The sequence below is a fragment of the Poeciliopsis prolifica genome, unplaced genomic scaffold (genome assembly GCF_027474105.1).
Source record: "Poeciliopsis prolifica strain line A6 unplaced genomic scaffold, Auburn_PproV2 SCAFFOLD100, whole genome shotgun sequence".
In the NCBI taxonomy this organism is placed as follows: Eukaryota; Metazoa; Chordata; class Actinopteri; order Cyprinodontiformes; family Poeciliidae; genus Poeciliopsis; species Poeciliopsis prolifica.
The window spans coordinates 679,850-701,802 of NW_026562475.1; the positions used below are offsets into that span (position 1 = coordinate 679,850).

General features: G+C 37.3%; 1 protein-coding gene across 1 annotated transcript in view; it reads left to right on the top strand.

The window, feature by feature from the left end:
• Window positions 1-21,953, top strand: part of LOC129353959 (attractin-like protein 1) — a 245,616-nt gene that overhangs the window by 74,384 nt on the left and 149,279 nt on the right. Inside the window, exons 17-20 of the mRNA XM_055023407.1 lie at window positions 1,450-1,663; window positions 1,969-2,160; window positions 11,751-11,987; window positions 12,231-12,368. Of these exons, the coding sequence (XP_054879382.1) occupies window positions 1,450-1,663; window positions 1,969-2,160; window positions 11,751-11,987; window positions 12,231-12,368 (781 nt within the window). The remainder of the gene's footprint in view (window positions 1-1,449; window positions 1,664-1,968; window positions 2,161-11,750; window positions 11,988-12,230; window positions 12,369-21,953) is intronic.

Genomic DNA, 21,953 nt, shown 5'->3' on the forward strand with positions numbered 1-21,953 from the left:
TGGGGTCGGAGAGGATCTCCGACATCGCAGATAGGCAGCGCCTCTCTGCGATGTCCTTGAAGCTCGCTGTCTGGGTTACAACTGAACATTAACCAGTCTGTATGTGACTTGCAAGTTGAAAAGCATCTTGAGATGGAACCACAACAGGTATTTGGAGAGATTGTCTGAGGAATAAGCAAGCAAAACATGAATTTGTGCCTTACAAGGCCTGATGAAATCATTCTGTTTGGAACATGCAGAAAACAGGCATACTGGGGTCCAGTAAAAAAAAATCATGATCCAGATTTCACAAAGCTAAAATGAACAACAAGCTAAACAAACTCAGAAAATACTTCTGTATGATTTGTAACAAAAAATTATATTTTTATTCATCCACATGGTTTTCTTTCACCAAGAAAATGCATAGGATAAAATTATTACCTCAAATGACATGCTCAGGAGTGTGCTTGACTCTGTACAAGGAAACCTCCTGATCTACATTGTTTTAATAGATAAAAAGAAAAACTTTCAATAGCTCAAAAGAAAAACAAAAACCCTTTATTCTTCATTTATAATGTCACAACTTATGGCAGAAGTTCAGAAACCTCCCATCATGTCTGTAAAATCATCCAGATTGAAAGGAAATAGCCCAGCTGTGGTAGCTGTGGCGAAACCACCAATCATCATACAGTCTTCCCACTGAAGCTTTTTTTCTTCTTCCAAATTTGCAAAGTTCAAATGAATGTAATAGTCCAGTGATTGAGATTGGAGGGTGGAGGGCGATTGAGAAGCAAGTGCTGGCGTGAAGAAGCACTTGCTTTTCCAGTCGTTCCAGTTTTGTTTTTTTCCTCTACCTCTTTTGCTCTTGTTTTGTTCTTTTGTTTAAAAACTAACAGAAAACTCTTTTTTTTTTTGGTTTAATTAAGCTCAATATATACATTTTCCACCATCTGACATATTTAGATTCTATACCTGCAGCTCTAATCAGTTCTTTTGCTTAACTAACGTTGATATTAATTCCTCTTTCCAGTCCTTCTTGAACATTTAAAGTTTGATTTGGTTTTTACCTAATATTGTTGGAGTTTTTCTCAACCCCTAAGCTTTTTATTTTGAAATTTGCTCCACATTTTTTTGCCACAAGAACTCCACCAAACTGAGGACATTTTTCATAGTTGTTATGAAGCAAATAATTTAGAGAGCCATAAAGACAGACTATGAGAAGTGTCAGTATTTGACACTTAAAATGGATTCCTAGAGAAAGTGACATAAAAGGAGCAGGCCGTTCATACAGTACTGGTTCCCTGTTTATGTGAGATGATCTCATATGCTGTTGCACATTTGAATGTATTAGTATTTGTTAACATCTGTATTTTTCTATAGTCTTTGGTCAAACAGTCAACCAGGATCTACATATATAGACAGTTTTCAACAGAGACTGCAGATTAATAAGATAAAGCTGTTCTTCCACAGAAGTTATCTCCATGGGTGGGTCTGCGGAAAATCAATGTGTCCTACTGGGGCTGGGAGGACGCGTCCCCATTCACCAACAGCACTCTGCAATGGTTGCCGGGGGAACCCAGTGACTCAGGCTTTTGCGCCTTTTTGGAGAGAAGGGAGCCGGTCGGACTTAAAGCCAATCCCTGCACCGCCACCACTGACGGCCTGATCTGTGAAAAACCTGCTGGTGAGGAGAAATTAATGAGACAAAATGGTGGGGGAGGTAGAAGAACTGGTTCAGATCAAAGGATGAGACTCTAAGGGCTGAAACTATAGGTTTCGGATTAAATAAGAAGTTATTAAAATATGACATATTTTAATGACATACTCATTAACTTCATAACTTCAGGGTGTGAAAATTGGTCATTTGGATCATCATGTGTCTTTAAAATCTGTTTTCTGCTTCAGTTTTCAGTGATTATTAAAAAAAACTTATAACTTATTGAGATTTTCTGTCTCCGTCCACGTCTGTCCTTGTGTCCCACTGCTCAGGGAGTTTGCAGAGTCAAAACACTCGTCCCTGCAAGATGCCATGCGCCCTGCGGACCAGCTGTGCCAACTGCACCAGTCAGGCCATGGAATGCATGTGGTGTGAGAGTAGCCAGCGGTGCGTGGACTCCTCGGCGTACGTCATCTCTTTCCCATACGGCCAGTGTATGGAGTGGCAGACTCAGGAATGTTCTGGTAAGGTTTGGGGAATTTTTTTTCTTAAATGAATGTGTTTAAAAACTTTTATTTACTCCAGAATAAAAAAAGAGTTTGATTAAGCTGGCAAGTATCCATAGATCAAGTAATAGATGCCTTCTGTAAGTTGTACTTTGAACTTTTGCTCAAAAAAGCAATCAGTCAGCTGCAAAAAAAGTCTGAACTAACGTCACTTACCATTTTGAATATGTTTCTCCATGATTTTGAGAACAGTTCTTAAACCTCTCACAATAAATTTTGCTGGACAATATATTGTCTCAATAATTACTGTGATAAACATCTTTTTTGAGACCATTTTCAAGTAACATATTGATAATGGGATAATAATGCATGTTCATTCTCTTAAAGATCAATAAGTTTTAATTTTGTAAAGAAGACTGAACCCTTGAACTGGAAAATATTTTAATTGTCCAAAATAAAAGAAATGACTGAAACCAATAAATAAAACATGATGTCTACACAAAGTTTCTCTTTAAAAAAAGATTAATTATCAGAATAAAAGTTATCAATGGTGTTTTAATTTGTCATTCAATTAATTTGTTATGGCTTATGTATAAGATTTGAATAATGATTATAGGCAATAATGATCCTTATTATTAAGAGTTACACACACAGATTAGCACACAGTCCAGCCTGGAGGCCGGGCCGCAACTCCTGTAACCACAGGACAGAAAAACAATGTTGTACTGTGACAATCTGAGCTATTCTATTTTGTTCATATTTTGTTCATATTTTGTAGCAGTTCACTGTAAGTTCAGTGGCTCTCCTCCTATAACTCGTTTTTTATTTTGTTTTAATAGCCTTTAAAATAGGATTTTATTTGCTTAATGTTTATATTATTTTCATAATACAAGACAGAGAAGTAAGAAACAACCTGCACTCTTTTTTTGTCTTCAGTATATTTTTGTCAAAGTATTCCAAAGCAAAACTTCTTATGATTTTTCATTTGTTAGACAGACATGCACTTCTCTGTAAAATGTTCTTGTTTCTTAATTTAAAGACACAGCTTCAAAGTCAGATCTTTTGTCTTTTGTTGATGATTTGTTTTTTTCTTTCTCTTTCCTGGAGTTGAGTGTAGACACCGTTCCCGTCTGCAGTTTGAAGCCATGATTGTTTTTCCTTCTTTTGTGCTAACTTCATTCCTTCATCAACTCCTTCTCTTTCCGTATTCATCTGAGGCTCGGTGGCAGACGGTGTGTAGGAGGTTTTTGTTCTGCTACTTTTTTTATCTTTGTTGCTCAGAGTGCACTGCTTTGCATAAAATATACATTTTTGATTTATTACCTGTGATACGACATTGTTCATTTAAAGTCTATCAGCCTTATTGTTTTCTAATCTTCTGCTTCAACTTTTTATTTTATGGAATATTAATGACGTGTTATAATTGAATACAATATTCTTGACATTTGTCTCAGAATCTTATCTTAAAAAAATATTTGATTGGCTGCAGCATTGCCTTATCTTTGCACACTAAAATAATTTTCAGATGTTTGAATGTTTCGGAAAACTTTTCCAATTCACTCCCATTAGAAAATTCGGTTGATTCAGATGAACATTTTTTGCAATATTGTATAAAAATAGTTATACGGACAATTTTATAACTTCTTAGATGAGAAAATATTAGGAAAATGTTAAGTTCATGTTCATGTTAGGCTTGGTAAATAGCCAAAGTATTTCCTCTTTTGCCATGGTTTTTTGCTTTCATTTTAATATAATTGATATATCCAGCAGCATTTTAGTCACTCGTTAAACTTGGAAAAACTCAGCAAGGGTTATTACAGAAAGTTCTTAATTTTGTTGCTGAGAACAGACTAAGTATACTTTCAAGACCAACAAAATTGAAAATAGTTAAAATTATAGGGATTTCATTTATTAAGGCGACTGTATGAGAACTGTTTTTAATTTGTTCTTTTCTGATTTATTTTTATTACAGTGTTGCATCTTTAATTTATTGGCTAAAAAGAAAACAAATCACAAGATAATGCATTTTTAATTGAAGAAGTAATTGGCGCTTTTAGCCTGTAGTACAAACTGTGTGAAGGCCACTAGCGTTCACCTTCCATTTGTGCGCACTGCCTCTGGTCCTGTGCTTGCTATTATTTGGCTTCAAATAGCACTTAAGTTAGGTATATAGATGTCTGTTTGTTTAATACTAAATTAGCTAAGGTTGAAGCAGCATAAATGAAAACATTTTGCCAACGTGTTGAACAATTTTTGGAGAAATCTGAACTCACGTAGCTTTAGACACCTCTGATGGTGCAGATCACAGAAGTTGAATTTTCATTCTTAGCTGCTAAAAATTCTGCAATGATGCAATTTCCTGATGTAAAGTAACATAGGCATCCTATTTTGTGCCCCCAAATTTAACTATTCTTTTTAAATGCTTTAAGTAGGTCTCCGTGTTAAAATAAAATGCTTATATTATATGATAGACAGTATCAAAACTTAGATGCATCAATTACTCCTGTCACAATGAATCATAAATCAATCAATCCCACAATAAAAGAATATTATCAACCTCATTTTAATGTATCTCTTTCTGTAGAAAGAGATCTAACTGGATGTCATCTAACTGCATCCAGTTAGATGACAAAAAGGGCTCAAGTCCGGTGCTCTCCACTTTCTCATTTCCTTATCGAAAGGGAGGACTGAACTATTTCATCTGATAGTCGGATATGTCCGTCTTCTCTGTCTAAATCTAATGATTATTGAAGGGCAATGTAGCATACAAACTTCCTAATCTGTATTCTTTTGGTTGAATGCAGTTTTTATTTCCACTTTGGTTTTATGTTGTGTTTAGTTTTTAATCAAGTGCGTTTTTTGTTAACAGAAATTGAGAGTCCATTTCTTTTTTGTTTTTGGTTGTTTAATTTTGTTTACTAGTTCCAGAGTTAAGTGTTCTTTTGAAAATGAAATGTATTTTAATTTTGGCAGGATGCACTTGCATTATTATGTCATTACCATTACATCAGTTTAAAATGGTCTTCAAACAATATTATCGTTTATCACAATAATTCTTGAGTCAATTAATAGCTCAGCAAAATTTGTTATTGTGACAGGCCTAGCAACAATAAAACAAGGCACTGATTTGTTCTGTATGTAAATCAAGCAAAATGTTATGAAAATCTGTTCAGTAGTTTATATCCAAATACATTCTTTCAAAGGTTTTCAGTATCACATGAAGTTTAGTTATAACACTCTCAGTTCATACCACTTTTTATCTCTTTATTACCACAAACTACAATGTGTTTTATTGGGATGTTATGGGAGAGACTAACGTAAAGTATTGGCTTGTTGCGTGAAAGTGAAATAATACAACAGTTTGTAAACCCCAAAAGGTATAGCATGCACTTGTACTAAACAAGATTAGAGTCAGCACAACATAAATTCACATCCCACTACATCTAGAGCTGCAGGTCATTTTGATTATATTCTTAACAGCTTTGCAATCCTTGAAATTAAGATTTCTTTCCTGTTTGGAAAATAACTCAAGCCCAGTCAGAGTAAGTGGAAAGCATATGTGAAAATCTCATTTTCGTTCTTTCGGCAGATTCTAAATTGGATGTAGATTTTAACCAGGCAATTCTAATACTTGAGCATTCTTCAATCTAAGCCATTCTATTGTAGCTCCAGTTGTATGTTTTCATTAGTTCTCCTAATTTACCAGTCTGGATGTCTTCTACTGCATCCAACAGGTTTTTCTCCAGGATTGTTTTGTATTTAACTCCTTCCTTCTGCCTATCAACTCTGATCATCACCTCAGTATTTCATTATAGGGGTGTTGTGTTCAAGATGATGTGCAGAGTTAGCTTTCCATTGCATCATTGTCACTGAAAAGATAGATTTTTGATGAATCCCTCTTGAGTATCTTCTTCTTTGTCTTTCCATGGACTGTCAAACTGCCTTTTAGACTTTGTATGGCTTTCATTTTTAAAATGGCATTCTTAATGCCATTGTTTCATCTGTTTTGTAGATGAAACAATACCAAAAATACCATAAATACCATAGTTATGGTATTTGTCCACACCACAATTATGGTATAGTTATGGAGAAATACTATATGTTGACATTTATAGTTTTAACATAAAAGAATAAAAAAGTCTACCAACTGGCAAAAGCACTGATCTGTTTGATCCATTGCCTTAGTTCATCTTTTGTTTTACTGTGCAAAAGACAGTAAAACAACAATGTCAGTTAGTTAAAAATGGGATTTGTCCTGAAAACAACAAAACATCTCTAACAGATGTATCAATAAATTTCACCAAGAAAGCAACCACCTTGTAATATTTTCTTATCAGTCAGTGACAGGTGGAAGACGTAAAACTTATTCTGTTTTCAGCTTGGATGTGACAATCTTCAAAAAAGACCTGTTAATTCTAGTCTTATTAATATTGTTGTGTTGAAGACTGATGCCTTTTGGGTTTGAGCTTCCAGGGATGTGGCAGTTAATATGAGGGAGGATAACTCATTCAGGCTGCATCCAGTTAGATCAGTCAGTATGATCAATCATCACTTTACCAAATCTGACCTGAACATGAGTGGCTTAGCATTAATATGTTTTGCTTTAGCTTTGCTGAACATAATAAATCTATGTTGAAAATTCTCTCAATGTTTCCTTTCCCCTCAGAGAAAACCTCAACTTATATCAAAAATTAACTCACCCTTAAAGCAAAAAGTGTTACTAGGAAGTAAACAGTACGATTAAACGGATACTTGGACTTGGCAGAGAAGCAATTTGAGATCTAGCCAGTTAAGCGTTTCAGAGATGTTAGGTGTTGCATTGGATTCATGATTAAAAATCGGAAACATCATTAACAATTAAAGATCTGGGGGGAAATACAGCAGACTTAACAAACAGGCCCTGACAAAGTAGTGAGACTTGACATTGTTTGTGGTGCTCATGCTCACCAAACGGATGGGTGACAACATGAAAGGATGAGCCAGAATAAAACTTCTGTCAACTTGGTTGGGAGGAATTGATGGTAAAGATGGCTATGTTCAAAGTAGAAAGATCTAGAACAACGAATGACAATGAAAGGTGAAAGTTTTCTGACACTCTTAGAAAGCCAACAAAGGAGAGGCAATGCGACGAATATTGAACAATTTTCAACTTTCTGTTGTCATGTCGTGAGCCTGCATGTTCGCTTCGACATGTATGAGCTAAAAATTTTACAAGCACAACTTTTGCCGGTTGCTTGGCTGGAGACAGACAAGCAATTGTCTGTCTCCTGCTTTGCTCCTGCTTTCAGGAGCAACATCATCCCCATATGGTCTGAGTGTGAGGTTCACCAATCATACTCAGTAAGGACACCAAGCCTGATTTACTGAGTGACCTTACTGACCTTATCTGCGTCTTGTCATCTTCCCATTCCCTTTCTATCGGTACACAAGTGGCAAGACCTCAGTCAGCCCATCTTTTAAATTCCTGGACAAATGTGTTTCCATTGACCATATAATTGTGTGATTTGACATTTCGAAGGATCATGGTGCAGAATGTTTTTTAGTGACTTATTACATGAACAAACTTGGTCATGTGTGATTTTAATTGCATTTATTATTAAATGGGAATTGTTTTTTTTTTTTTTTTTCAATATTAGAAGAATATTAACAAAGCCAGGACAATCCTTATTTCCAGAACTGAGTTTGTCCTCACTTGAGGCAGGACACCCTCCCTCCCCGACACGGAGAAGGCACTCTACCCTGACAGCCCGTATCAAAGGGCCCAGTACCCCATACTCCTGGAGTTCAAGTATCTCGGGATCTTGTTCACGAATGAGGGAAAAAAGGAGTAGGAGATCGACAGACGGATTGGCAGAGCGTCTGCCGTGAAGCGGGCGCTGTACCGGTCCATCGTGGTGAAGAGAGAGCTGAGTCAAAAACTGAAGCTCCCGGTTAACAGGTCGATCTACGTTCCTACCCTCATCTATGGGTCGTGACCGAAAAAACGAGATCGCGGATACTAGCGGCCGAAATGGGTTTCCTCCGTAGGGTGGCTGGGCTCTCCCTTAGAGACAGGGTGAGAAGCTCGGTCATCCGGGACTCAGAGTAGAGCCACTGCTCCTCCTCATCGAGAGGAGCCAGTTGAGGTGGCTCGGGCATCTGGTCAGGATGCCTCCTGGACGCCTCCCTGGTGAAGTGTTTCAGGCACGTCCCACCGGGAGGAGGCCCCGGGGAAGACCCAGGACACGCTGGAGGGACTATGTGTCTCGGCTGGCCTGGGAATGCCTTGGGGTTCCCCCGGAAGAGCTGGAAGAAGTGAATGGGGAGAGGGAAGTCTGGACCTCCCTTCTGAAGCTGCTACCCCTGCGACCTGACCAGGGATAAGCGGAAGAAAATGGATGGGTGGATGTTGTCCTCACATACAGACACTGTTAGCAAGAAGATCCAGTAGAGACTGTGCTTTCTGTTGCAACTGCAGAAGTACAACCTTCCTTTGGAGCTGTTGGTTATCTTCTACACTGCAATTTTTCAGCCTATTCTGTGTTTGCCCCTCACTTGCTGTTTCTTTTGTTATTATGACAATTTTGAGCAAGCATTTAAAATTTCCAAAATAAAAAAGAAGATGCGAGTTAGACATGCTTCTTGGATCCTGTCTCTGCAATGAAAGCAATAAAGTCCTTAATTTGATTTTGCTATGTGAAATATTACTTTTTTATATTATAGACATTAATTGTTAAAAGAGCAATTGAGGAAATGAGTGCAGTGAGGCTTAGCAAACAGCTCTTTAAAGGTGACAGTGGTGAGACTAACTTTAGATCAGGATGAGTTTTGAGTGGTTCAAGCCAACAAGGGGCGGGGGGGATTTATTGTGTGGACGTTCAGCTTTCTGACAGTTATTCTACTTGAGATGATTTAAAAAAAACTAATTACTCCTCTAGTTATGAAATTACATACTGACAGTGAAGTCTTTTGTCTTTGTCAGATCATGTCTAAGGAGATTCCAGTTCATCAGAATTAATGCCCAACTAAATCAACAGTGGCGGGCACAGGCTTTTTGGGGCAAAGGTGCTCAACTAGAAAAACAGTTATGTCAATTATATCACTGGCTATTTTTATATTTTTAATACCCAGTCAGTGTTGTACTGCCTGGGCTTAACAAAGACTTTTCATCTTTGTCTTAATTTTGTTTAAGTACTGATGCAAAAATTAAAGTAATACCGCTTTTGTGTAAAAACGAATTCATTTTATGAACAACCAAGTCTCTTTAAGCAAAGTAAATGTTTACTTTCGCGCAAAGGAAGACTTGGCTTTGTGTGGATTAGTTTTATCCGATTGAAACTTCCGTTATTGTCTTTGAAGTATTGACAGAGGTGCAAAATTCAGTGAGAGCTGTCAGAGAGGGGATGGAAATAAGTGAAAGTTAAATTTAGAGGGAAGAGCACAGTAGGAGAGCTAATCAAAGGGTTGATTTCTTCCTCTGTTATTCCATTTATGCCTAAAGGGGATATGATACTGAAAAAGAAGCAGTGGATGACGGGTTAGTTAGTAGGGGGAGTGAAGGAAAAATAAAATGTAGATGAGAAATATAGATGGAAAAACCAAGCACAAGTTTGGTTATTCAGGCAGGGAAAGAGGAAATGAATCAGTGTTGTGTGTTGAATAATGCAACTGCAGGAAACACACAAATAGAGGACGGGGTCCACATTCTGAGCTGGGACAAACAATACGAGATGCTTGTGAAGCTGACACATCTGTGGGCTTTTGGAAATGGCTCTCACTGAAAGAGGAAACAGACTTCTTGTGAAAATGCAAATTTTACCTGCTGCTGCATTTGAATAATCTCACTGGCCTGCAAGAGACAACCTCTTGATAAGTTCTGTCTGTTGTCGTGTTCACACCAACAACCCTACAAAGTCTCACCTTCCTCTTTGTGTTTATAAGAGTGTATGCTGTGCACCCTGTCTTTGTGGAGGAAAACTTCTCTCAACAGGAAAACAAGTCAACACTCCGAGTGAGAGCAAAGCAAAGCTGACAAAAAAACAAAAAACAAAAACACAAGCTGTAAAGTTAAGTTTGGAGTGGCATATTTCCAGAAAACACATGCATAAAACACACACTTGATTTCTTATGCGTGTCACCTTTTGCCTGTTTTCCTACCTATGCCAGTATCTCAATATGGAGATTTTTTTTTGTTGTTTTTTTTGTGGAGTAGCTTTGAATGCCATACCATAAAACATGTCATTTTTTAATTTTTACCTCTGAAGTGCTTTTTGAATGTCACATCCACTTCATGAATACAAATGCCTCTCCAAATGTTGGAAGGTGATGAAATGGAAAGTCCATTTCTTCATAAATGCTCAGAATTAAAGAAATGCACAAAACATTTTTGGGAACGTGACTCTTCTTTGTTAGTCTAATATTGTGATTACAGCCAAATCTAATCTATTAATATTAGCCCATGTAAAGCAAAAATCTGGGAATACATTTAGAATGGATATGGCAGGATTACACTTTGATTGCACTTCTGGTCAAAAATGAAAAAAAAAACATCATCAACATGCTGAGAATCTACCCCCATATCATTAAACACCTCCACCTGCCGTTATCTTAACACAAGGCAAGAGGAATCCATATTTCTATGTTTTCTTTTCCAAGTTTCGATCATCTTAATATTGGAGCTGAAAAAGGACTAACCAGACAAGCTGCATTGTCTGATTTTGATGATGTGCGAATTCTGTGAGATTTCGGTTCTTTGCTGAAAGGAGCATTAGTTAACTGATTTCGGACGATAAGACACTATTTTTTTTCCACACTTTAAACCATGCGGCTTATGGCCCGGTGCAGCTTTTCTGTGGATTTTTATTCAACTGCCACAGCGCTTTTTTGCAGGAAGTAAATCATTGGAAGTCAAAATTGAAAATCAAAGAAGAAAGCGCTAATTTTAATGTAGAACAAGCACATGCTAGCAGCAAGTACAATGGAGAAATTTCTACAAACTCATATCCTCTCATCATGGAAACCACACAAAGAAGTTCAAATGATGCAGCTTTTAAGTTGAGAGTTATTAATCTAGTAGTATAGGAGAGAAACAGAGCTGCTGCATATTAGCACGTAAGCTCGGAGTGAACGAATCCTTGGTGTGGCGTTGGAGATGGATTGTTGCGCCCTTAATAGCAGATTTATTTTTAAAAACCTAGAGCGGAGCTACCAGTGACTTATAGCCTGGTGCAGCTTACCTTTATTTGTACCTTTCCAGGTTTTTTTTAAACTTTGTAGGTGTGGCTAGAGTCTAGCACTTCCTGGAGAAATGGCTAACACTTTGTTTTAGGCTGTATTTACCCAGAATGCCCTGTGCTACAGTCCACTTTCTTCTTTTTAGAGCAGTCTCCCGTCCGCTTGACATTCACATTTGGTTCCCTTTAAAATCTCTGGAGATGTTGCATTTTGTCTAGTCATTGCAGCGTCTCAATGACTGAGATTTCATAGTGGCATGAAATCTGATTCTATTCATCTGGAACCTCTACTGTTAGACTGGCTGCTTGCTGTTATACAACATGTACAATTTTTATTATTGCATCTTTTCTGAACTGATTTTAAATCTTTTTCCTCTGTTTGTCCACACCCACCAGCTCAGAACTGTTTGGGTCACAGGACCTGCGCTGAGTGCCTGGACAGAGTTGAGTGCGGTTGGTGTGGCGACCCCAGCAACACCGGCAAAGGCGTGTGCATGGAAGGTTCCTATCGTGGGCCCCTGAAACCTTCAAGCACCAGGTCTGGATCCAGACTGCGGGACAGGGATATGGTGGTGGATCAGAGCCATTGCTTTTCGGACAGAGGCTACAATTGGGCCTTTATCGAGTGTCCTGGTGAGTGGACATTTGCACCAAATTGTTGTTGTTCAACAGGTGTGATTACAATGATGTTTTGACATTGTTACAACAACAAACTTAAAAACTCACTTTTCAATCTGTTAAAGTGTAATGTGAACCAAAGTTAAAGTCGCAAACAGTTTTAGCCACAATCGAAAATAAATATGCAATGAAAGCATTTTCATTTCCATCATTTTGCAACTATTGAATCCACCAACTCTGCATTTCGTTTCCTTCCAGCATGTCAATGTAACGGCCACAGCAGGTGTGTGAACAACAGTGTGTGTGAGCGCTGTGGGAACCTGACAGCAGGGACGCACTGTCAGACCTGCATCCCTGGTTACTATGGAGACCCCACCAATGGAGGGAAGTGTAATGGTAATACTACTCCTCTAGAACTCTTTGAAACCCTTGCTTTCTGTCTTCACAGCTTAAAAGCTGTGAAGATAGAAAGCGATGATCGCTTCAAGACAAATGTCTTGAAGCGATCATTCTAAGACAATGTTGTAATGGTTGCCTACAGCCTGATGGGGGCAGTGTTTAAAAGCTTTAGGATGCTAATAAGTGGTGTTTTAGAAGAAGAAACCGCATGCAGTTTGAAGCTGCAGCTTAGAAGAGACACAGCAGTTCACCGTCCTGCATGTTTTGATGTCATATGGAAACAGTTACACAATGTGAAATTTTGCATGGTCATTTGTGTTAGGTGCGACTGTTTGAATGGTTTTATGTCAGTAGGGGATGAATCAGCAACGACCAGAGAGAAAGGAGTCAATGAATGTGTGAGCAAGCAAGTGCTGGTGAACTGAGACATAGGTGCAGTCACATTAGTTTCCCTGTGACTGATGTTTGTTTTGGCTTGGTGGCGGCATGACATTAAATTGCTCTTAATCATTTTCTTATTTCCTGACTTGACTGGTGTCTCTGTCCCTGGTGGATTTTCACAATTACTATCACTCTGATGGATGCCTGTCAGGCCCCACATTTCCCCTCTGGGCTGAACAGCCAGTGGCTTTCCCTGCTACTTTGGCCTCATTTCGTTGTCTATTCAATCTTTTGTTGACTGTTCATATATATATATATATATATATATATATATATATATATATATATATATATATATATATATATATATATATATATATATATATATGTGTATATATATATATATATATATATATATATATATACACTCTCAGCCTCGTTACTCGAGGCTGAGAATCAGATGGTTGATTTTACACACTATTAAAACTACGTCACATAAATGTTTACACTACAGGCCAGTTTCTCCTGTCTGAATCTGCAAGGACAGGGTGAGATGTGGCTTAAAGATACCTTTTTCATCAATATTTAGAAGTTATTGACTTAAAACAAGTTCATATTTCCTGCTGAAAAGTTTTTTTTGAGTTAGTTTTGTCTTATTTGCACCAGAAACCAGACAAAAACTACTTGATCAGATTTTGTGTTTTTGCAATGTTTTCTTTTTTCTATTAATTTCAAAACAAAAAAATGCAAGAGTGACTTTTTGTTTACATACTAACTATATTCTTTATTAGGGAAGCTTCTCACTGTTCAGTTGGAGATAGTGTTGTTCAGACCGACGTTTATAGTAGTCCATCACACAATCATGGAATTGTCCTCTCCATGTGGCTGACAAAGAGTAATCCAGTCTGTAGCCTCAGAACAATCCTGGAGGATTGCATAGCATTTGGATGCACAGGGAGAACCTCCGAATGTCCCAAGTCAGAAACTAACTTTGCTTGATTCAAATCTAAGTTGATTTCAAACTCTCGTTTGATTCTTCACCTTTTGAGATTAGCAGTGTTGAATACACACAAACTGAAGTTTGTCAGTATATCGCTACTGAACTCCATTTGCTTTCACGTCCTCACATCTCTATCTTCTACCTCTGTCTGCAACACAATCAATTCCTGCCTCAGTTTACACTGACTCCATCTCCCATCCTCTGTTCCCCTTTCCACCAAGCAATTCATCCTTTTTCTGTCTCCATTCTTTAGATTTACCTTGAGCTAAATGGCCTGGAGTAAATGACGTGTGGCCGATTAGAGCGCTGAATGATGGAGAGACAGCTCTCTCCCTACCAGAGAGGAGAGGAAAAGGGGAATCGGATTGTGAATAGAGGACAGAAAGGAGCTGGGATAAGAAGAGAGGAAGGGGCAGGAGAGGAAGGACACAAAGCAGGGTTAATGTGGGTGGAAAAGGACAGATGTCCTTGGTTTGAGGACATGACGGAAGAGATGGAGGGCGGAATGGAGTGGGAGAGATAAACGAAAGACAGAGGAGAGGGGAGTCTGTCCCTTCTCTGTCCCTGTGACAGATGATTAACTAACCTTGTCAAATCTGGATGAAATGTGTCTGAGTGTGTTTGTGCAGGACATTAGTGTCCTTTCTCTTTGACTTCGTCCTGCACACTTACAAAATCAAACCGATCATTAGAGCCAACAACCAGGTGGATGTCTGTTTGGCCCCTCCTTAGACCCCAGACAGAAACCTGAAAATGTTTCAAGCACCTCCCGGCTCACTGTGTTTGACTGATCTCTCGTCTCATTTTCATTACGTTACAGGAGCATTTTGAAAAAACATATTTTTCACGTGAAACGGTTGTGCCAGGCTGTGTTAGTTTTGCAGATAGACCATGTCCACATCTGGTAGTATGCAGTCACAGGTGGAAACATGATGCCAGAGCCCACCGCCTGCTTAACTGCATCTCTCCCGCATAGTCAGAACACATATGTTATGGTGGTTTACGCTGTGGATTACGCTCGGAATGAGATATTTACCTGCATTGTATAAAAAGAGAACATATGGTATATCATCAGTAGGTTGGAATTAACATTTCCTGTTTTAGGCCAGTTATGATTTTGAAGATTATTTCTGTTAGCTAAGTGTCAGAATAATGAGATTATTTAAATGACTTTCTTCAAAGTCAGGAGTTTACCATAAAGATTGCTTTCACCCCATTTCAGTAGAATGAAAGGCCGACTGTGGGTGTTTTTAATCAGGCAATATCCAGATTACAGTCTTCGGGGCTATTATATTAATTCTTGAACGCTTTTGTTGTTTGACAAAATGAAACTGGAAGTGTTCGACCAAAATGATCATTAGCTGGGTTTCCATATGCCTCAATTTGCACAAATTGTAAATACAAACCTAAATTTGCAAAATGGAAACATACCAATTAAAAAAAATGTTTTTTGATAAAATGTTTTTGTTCTACAATAAGTTGGTTTTTCAGCCATGTTGAAATTTGTGTACTTGTGTTGGAGCAGTGGATACACATTTTTTTCACATGACATGACTCACACCAGTTCATGTACAGCAGCAGCAGCTGGCTTCACCATAGGCTCACACTGCCACACAGTTAATCAAAAGCTGAGTTTGTCATTTGAAAGTGTAGAATCCAAAACTTTTATGTAAAATCGTCTTTCACAAATTCCTTGTTGTATTTGAAGAAGAAAGATAAAGGAATAAACAAGGAATATAAAGAACAAAACCTCAATACGCCAACTTCAGATGTCAAATACGAGGGTGGTGCCATCAAGCTGCATGTTGTTTTGCTGGACGAGAGACTGGTGCCCTTTAAGGAATAGATAAGATTGTAAAGGAAGAACTTTGTGGGTAAATAGTTAAAAACATCATAAGATATCATTAAGGAATTTAAAGCTTGAGCAGAAATGGGTGTCCCAAATAGACAATGACCCCATACATGAACATGTATTAAAAAGAGGCTTTGGGAAAATAAAGTAAATGTTCTTGTGTAGCAAATCGCTGATACTGGTCTCATTAAAAAAAATCCAAGAGCTGAGTTCCAACAAAATGCTAGCAAAGTAATCTGAAATGACGTAAAACATGAAGGGTCCAGTCATATGTAATGTAAGACAGTAAGAATCAAAATTTGCATTTTATTATTTATACAGGTAATGAAAATATCTGGTTTAAGCGAGTAGTTAAACATGATTGATTTACCTCAGAAGAAGTTCTACAAGACTTGAAAACCTAAAATCAATGGTGCTTATGAAGACTTTATTCTACCTTGTCTATACAAGATTATCAAAATGTAGTTAACCATTAAAATTTTCTAAAATATTTTAAAGCTAAGTGGAGAATAAATATCCTATGTGAAGAACACACACCTATGTGAAGAACACACACACTTGGATTGACCCAAGTGTGAGTTTGAAGGTTTCCTCTCAGAGGTAGGCCTGGCAGGTAGAGACTTTTGCACCTTGAAACAATAAAAAAAAAAAGCCTTTAACAGTTTGTCACAAATCTCTCACTTGATGCCTTGTCCCTGAGCAGAGGTATTAAATCTCAAGATGGCTGTTAGTTTTTATTAAAGGAACTCTATAAAAATGGAGAGGTAAGTCAGTAACTTTTTGTTTTCTTTATGTGCAAGTCTTATTGATACCTTCTTTTATTTAACTTAATATATGTAGTCATATCTGTGTTCCGGAAGGCTCCAAGTAAAAGTATGAATCTTTTACTTGGTCATGTTTTTGGTTCAGAACGATCAAATTGATCAGCATGTTTGTAGGCAACAAGGATCCATCAACAAGCAATTGCAAATCCATGGGCTTAAATACCATGATGTGGTATAAAGGCCATAATTAAGACCTTTGCACATCCAGAAGTGACTACTTCCTTGTAGTAGGAGGTTCTATTCATTCCTGAAGCCAGCTACTTATTAGTGATATCCATACTGATCAGGGGCACTGCCAGGAATCGTGGGCCCCAGGACAAAAAATGTAATTGTCCAGCTGCTGTGCTGTTACACACAGCAGCTGTGCGTAACAGCACACAGCTGCTGTTACAATTTCTTGCGTCTATGTGATACATCAAAAGCGTCACAATTTTAAAGGCTTCCAACTGCTTTGCTTTCTTTGGTCCAATACTGATAACTAGCACATTATTTACTGCTAGTGAAATTTACATGCAACAGTGTGCATACAGTGTGCAAGTCGTTTGCTTAAATTTTTTCTATTTGTTTTAGTTTACTGAAATGTCTCTCCCCATGAACAGCAGTCATAGGCAACATGCAAAATATACATGAAGCAATCCAAACTTCTCAACAAATGCTATGTTGCATTTTATTGAAGCTGCAGTATATAACTTTAATAAAAAATAAAAAAATGAATAAATGTTTTCTCCATGTTTGTTTTAGCTGTCACCATGTTGTGACAGTTTGTTATGAGACAGATAATTTGTGAAAACAATCAATCTCCTCCACCTCCTCCCTGAGCTACTATTGCTGGCTAAAGTAATGCAACGTTCTAACCATAACAACCAATCAAAACCAGAAGGAGGGTCTTAGCACTGTCAATCAACATCATTCACTCACTGCTAAATGTGCTAAAAACAACTTATCACTACCGGAAAAATCTTTATCTGCCGTCATTGGTAGCTATGCTAACTAGACTGAGCATTCACAACAAGCTGTGTTAGCTGCAGCATAGGGATGAGCAGCCACATGAGATTGTGATTGACAGCACTGAAACTCTCCTGCCTCTGATTAGTTGCTTCTAGAGAGCACTGGAAGAAAGCAGAGGAAATAGATTTTTCACAAATTATCACTCACACCATACTGTCACAATATAATGACAGTTTTAACAAATATGTAAAAATACTTTGTTATAAAAGTTACATACTCCAGCTTTAATTTCACTTTGGAGAGGGCAGGTCAGGAGGGATGTGGGTTAGAGCTGCTTCTGACTAACTCACCTGTTCAGTGTGGTAAAAGGTACAGGTACAAGTTAGAGCAAATGTGTGCTTTTTGGTCTGGCAGTGGTAACATTAAATTTTCACTGCTAAAAACAATTTTAGAAAACACAATATGATAAATTTTTTAATTGGCAGGGCCCCATTTTAATTAATTAATAAATTAATTAATTAATTAATGCAGGGGCCCTTGGAATTGTCATAACTTTTCAACCAATGTGGCCCCCAATAATATTTGCTTTTTAGCCAAACATTTCATTCTTGATTGTCATATCTTTAATACCATCCCAAAATTTGAACACTGTAAAAATAAGTTAAATATGTTTTATGAGTCTTTTTTTTCTTTTAAAATATTAGTATTTTAATAAATGTTCCTGAATATTATGTTGTGCATACATAATACATAATCTGCCATTCTAAGTTTTAGATTTTTTCGGTTTCTTTTTTTGGTGTGTTTTTTGTAAGTCTGGAGTTTATTTATTTATTGTACACTTTATGGTACCTACTATTTTGAAATTTATTGTATCATGTTAACATGAATAAGAAATGAAATACAGGTGGAATCACCTTTTAGCCATCTTCAGAGTCAGGAACTTTAATCAGTGCTTTCTAATTTTCAGAATGTTTGATATACAATTTTAGAATTGTTTTTTTTTTTTTATTCTTCAGGGTGATGGATGAAACAAAACTGGTTCCTCAGAACAAATATGCTGAGGATATACACCAATGTGCTCACATCCTTTTATTTCTTGGCTCCTTACTGCTAATAAAGGTTTTTAGGTTAAATAAACTTTGACTCAACCTTTTTTCTGTTTTTTGAAGTAGAAGTGGGCATTTATTGCACAATTTATTCTTATTATGAAACAGCTCTTATCATGATAATTTAGATTTATCTTGACTGTGATAAACTGCAGTGTATGATGTTTGTAAACCTCAAAACTGTTTTTTCAGCATTATTAGTTTTACTATTTTTTCCACCATCTGTTTCATGAGAGCATCAACAGATTTTAAAACATAATTAAATATGAATTTTTACTGTCACTTTTATTGTTATCACAATACAACACCACATAATATCACAGTAAAATTCCAAGTCCATATTGTCCACCCCATTCTGTCGAAAATATGTTTCACCCAAGTTCTGAGGATAAGTTAAGCTCAGTTAACTCCCCCTCCCAACAAACATGCCTATGTCCTCATGTCCTCTTTTTTCATCTTCTTCAGGGAAACGTCTTGGCTTAAATGATCTCATCTTACACTCGTTATGTTTTGTGCTACACCACACAACACTCCTCTGCCATGCGGATCTATCACTGAGTGGCTTTATTGCTGCCATAATTTTTTTGCATTATTCACATCAGTAGTTTAATGTCCCAGTCTTGGTGTGGTACTCAATTTCTCTCTCGCTGCACCATCAAAAGAGTGCTTTGCTCTATGAATGCATTTCTCCATGAAGGCTCATAGAGAAATGCATAATAACCATTTATTAGGCACTCAATCATTGCCACTCAATCATTTTCATAATTTATTATTATTTATTTTGCTAAAATATGAACTATACCTTTAACATAATTCTGCTGTCCAATAACAGCTGGAGAAGTTGAAAATAGGAACTGGTAAAAAGTTGTTTCTGATTTGTTTGTGATGCTAAGCTTCAATCAAAGAAGGATCTGTCTCTGAGGCATATTTTTGTGCAGATTGCCTGGAAAGCTTAATAGAGTAGTATCTCTCCAAGAAACTGGTAATCCAGCTGTATTGATGAGAGAGTGTGAGCCTAAGCCCCACTCCACCTCTTTGAGTTCCTCATTGTAGTCCTGACTGCCAAGATAATCCGCTCCAGAGAGACTAAGTGGATCCCAGATCCAATGACAACATTATCTGTGTTATAGGAATATAGAATAAACAAATTATTTAAGCTTTTATGCCTCTATGACATGATAGTAGTTGGTTGTTAGGAATGAGTAACAACCTATTGCTGTTTAGTGAGTCTACTTGCATTACCTAATGAAAATGTACATACATAAAAAAGTCATGTCCCAAACATCTCTCTGAGGCTCATACTGGTGTGAAAGGCGGATTTGTCACTAAGCAGTTCAATAAGTGTGAAGTGGAAAACAATTAAACATGGTACTCGACAGTGTCTTACAAAGGCAAATCTAAAAAGTGTGTTCCACATTTGATTTTACCCCATTTACTGTGATACCTCTAAAGGTGCATTCACACCAGTCCTGTTTACTCCACTTCAATCAAACTCCGGTTTGTTGGCCGAGAAAGCGCACTTCTTTAACTTTGGTTTGTTTGAAGTAATCTCTGCCAAAGACAAATCCTACAACCACTAAAATCTGATGCTTCTCGATTTTTGTTTACATTTTGTGAAGAAGGGAATTACGCATAGTGTCATCTTCATCTGGCATTTATATGAAAAAAAAGTAAAAAGAAAAGACACACTTATTTATAGTTGACTACAAGCCACGTAGGGTTCAATGTGTGGAAGAAGGTGCTTTTGTCAAATGAAAGCAAAATTTGCCCTTTGCGTAAAATAGGTGGAGTGGTGAAAACTAAACACAATCATGGGATAATGGGAGAAAAATTGGGGCCATGCATTGAATTTGTAAAAAATCCACTTTTAATGGGTGAAGCCTAACTTGTTCAATTAAGTTCCATCAAAGAATAAAAAAAAAAAAGATTATTGTTTAGTGTAGGACTTAAGCAAGAAACTCTTGACTAGAAATTTCTCAGCTGGCGTTTAACAAAAGTTGGGAAACGAGTAAACATTTAACCAGCTTGCTGTGAACAACACCGTTTGCTTTAGTGAAATTGTACCTCCAAACTGTTATCCAACTGCCCCAGCTGCTGGTAGATTAAGTGGCGAGCATCTAATGCCAACACCAACTAGCTCAGAAAACTCTTAGTGGGTCTTCTGACTTGAAATGGGTTTGTTGTCTACTTAGCATTAGGTCTTATTCTGAGACTCATGACCAATACAGCAGAAAAAACAGACTTTTGACATGCAGTAGCATTACTTGAAAAAGCAAAGGGAAAAGCAAAACACAGAGCTTCACAGCTAACACCCATGTGAAACGATTGGTCTACATATTGATGAAATTTGGGGTGTGTATTATATTAAAACAGCATATTACAGGTTGTTGATTTGAAACATACAAATAAATTAAGTTATATACGCAAAGAAGCTGCAGCTCAACAAAGCTTGAGAGTCAGCACACTAAAACCAAGCTATAAATCGGGTTTCAGACTTCTTTTTTCAGTATACAAGCTGCCAAATTTACTTTTGCCTGATGTGTGAAATATGCGTACATGTGTGCACGTGTGTGTCCATGTATGTGTGTTCATACTCATGCTTTTAAACATGCTCTTTGTACCTGTAGACCCCTGTGGCAAAATTTTGAACTTCCCAGCATCCTTTGCAGTATCTAGTCATCTTCCCTCTGGCTCATCTATTCCTCCCCTTCCAACTGGTCAACACACTGAAATTTATACTCACAAGTGCAGCAACACAACAGAACCACGTGAGGCATGACAATATTTCAATAAACATGATTTCTATGGCTTTTTAAATCCTGTTTGATCTCCAGTCGGATTAAATGGTGAGTTTGAGCTCTTTCCACAGCTGTGACTCACGTCTCATTTAAATAAAAATCCCAACAAAAAACAAAAAGACTGCTTTCTCTGCTCTATGCTTTTATTTGTGACTCACAGTGTATGCTAATTAATGCAGAGTGACATTAGCTGACATGCATTTAGTAAATTAACTTAAATGTTATCGCATATGACAAGAACTCAAGTTAAGCAATGCCCTCTTTGTTTTAGTCCAATTAACATGGCAACTTTTTCCACTCTTGTAACTAATGTAAATCAGAACCACTGAATCTTATAGCAAAGGGGAGAAATTACGGCTTCTTTAAGGGTGGCTATCTGATCTTGCTAGCTATATAGCTATCTTTCTGTCTATCTATTTATCTGGCTAGTTATCTGTTCATCTAGATAGCTATTTAGAACCATTGTAATGCTATGTGTATTCACTACTAAAGCTAGAGTATGCTGAACAATGTTTAGTGTCTTAAATGTTTTCAATAAAAACTTGGCTAAAACAGTGACAGTTTTGAAGTGTATTGTGACAGTACACAGAAAACAGCATCATGTTGCTATTTCACACAGGTCTCTGCCAATTAGAGACATAAAGACAAATGATTTTTAGGTCCCTAAGTATCT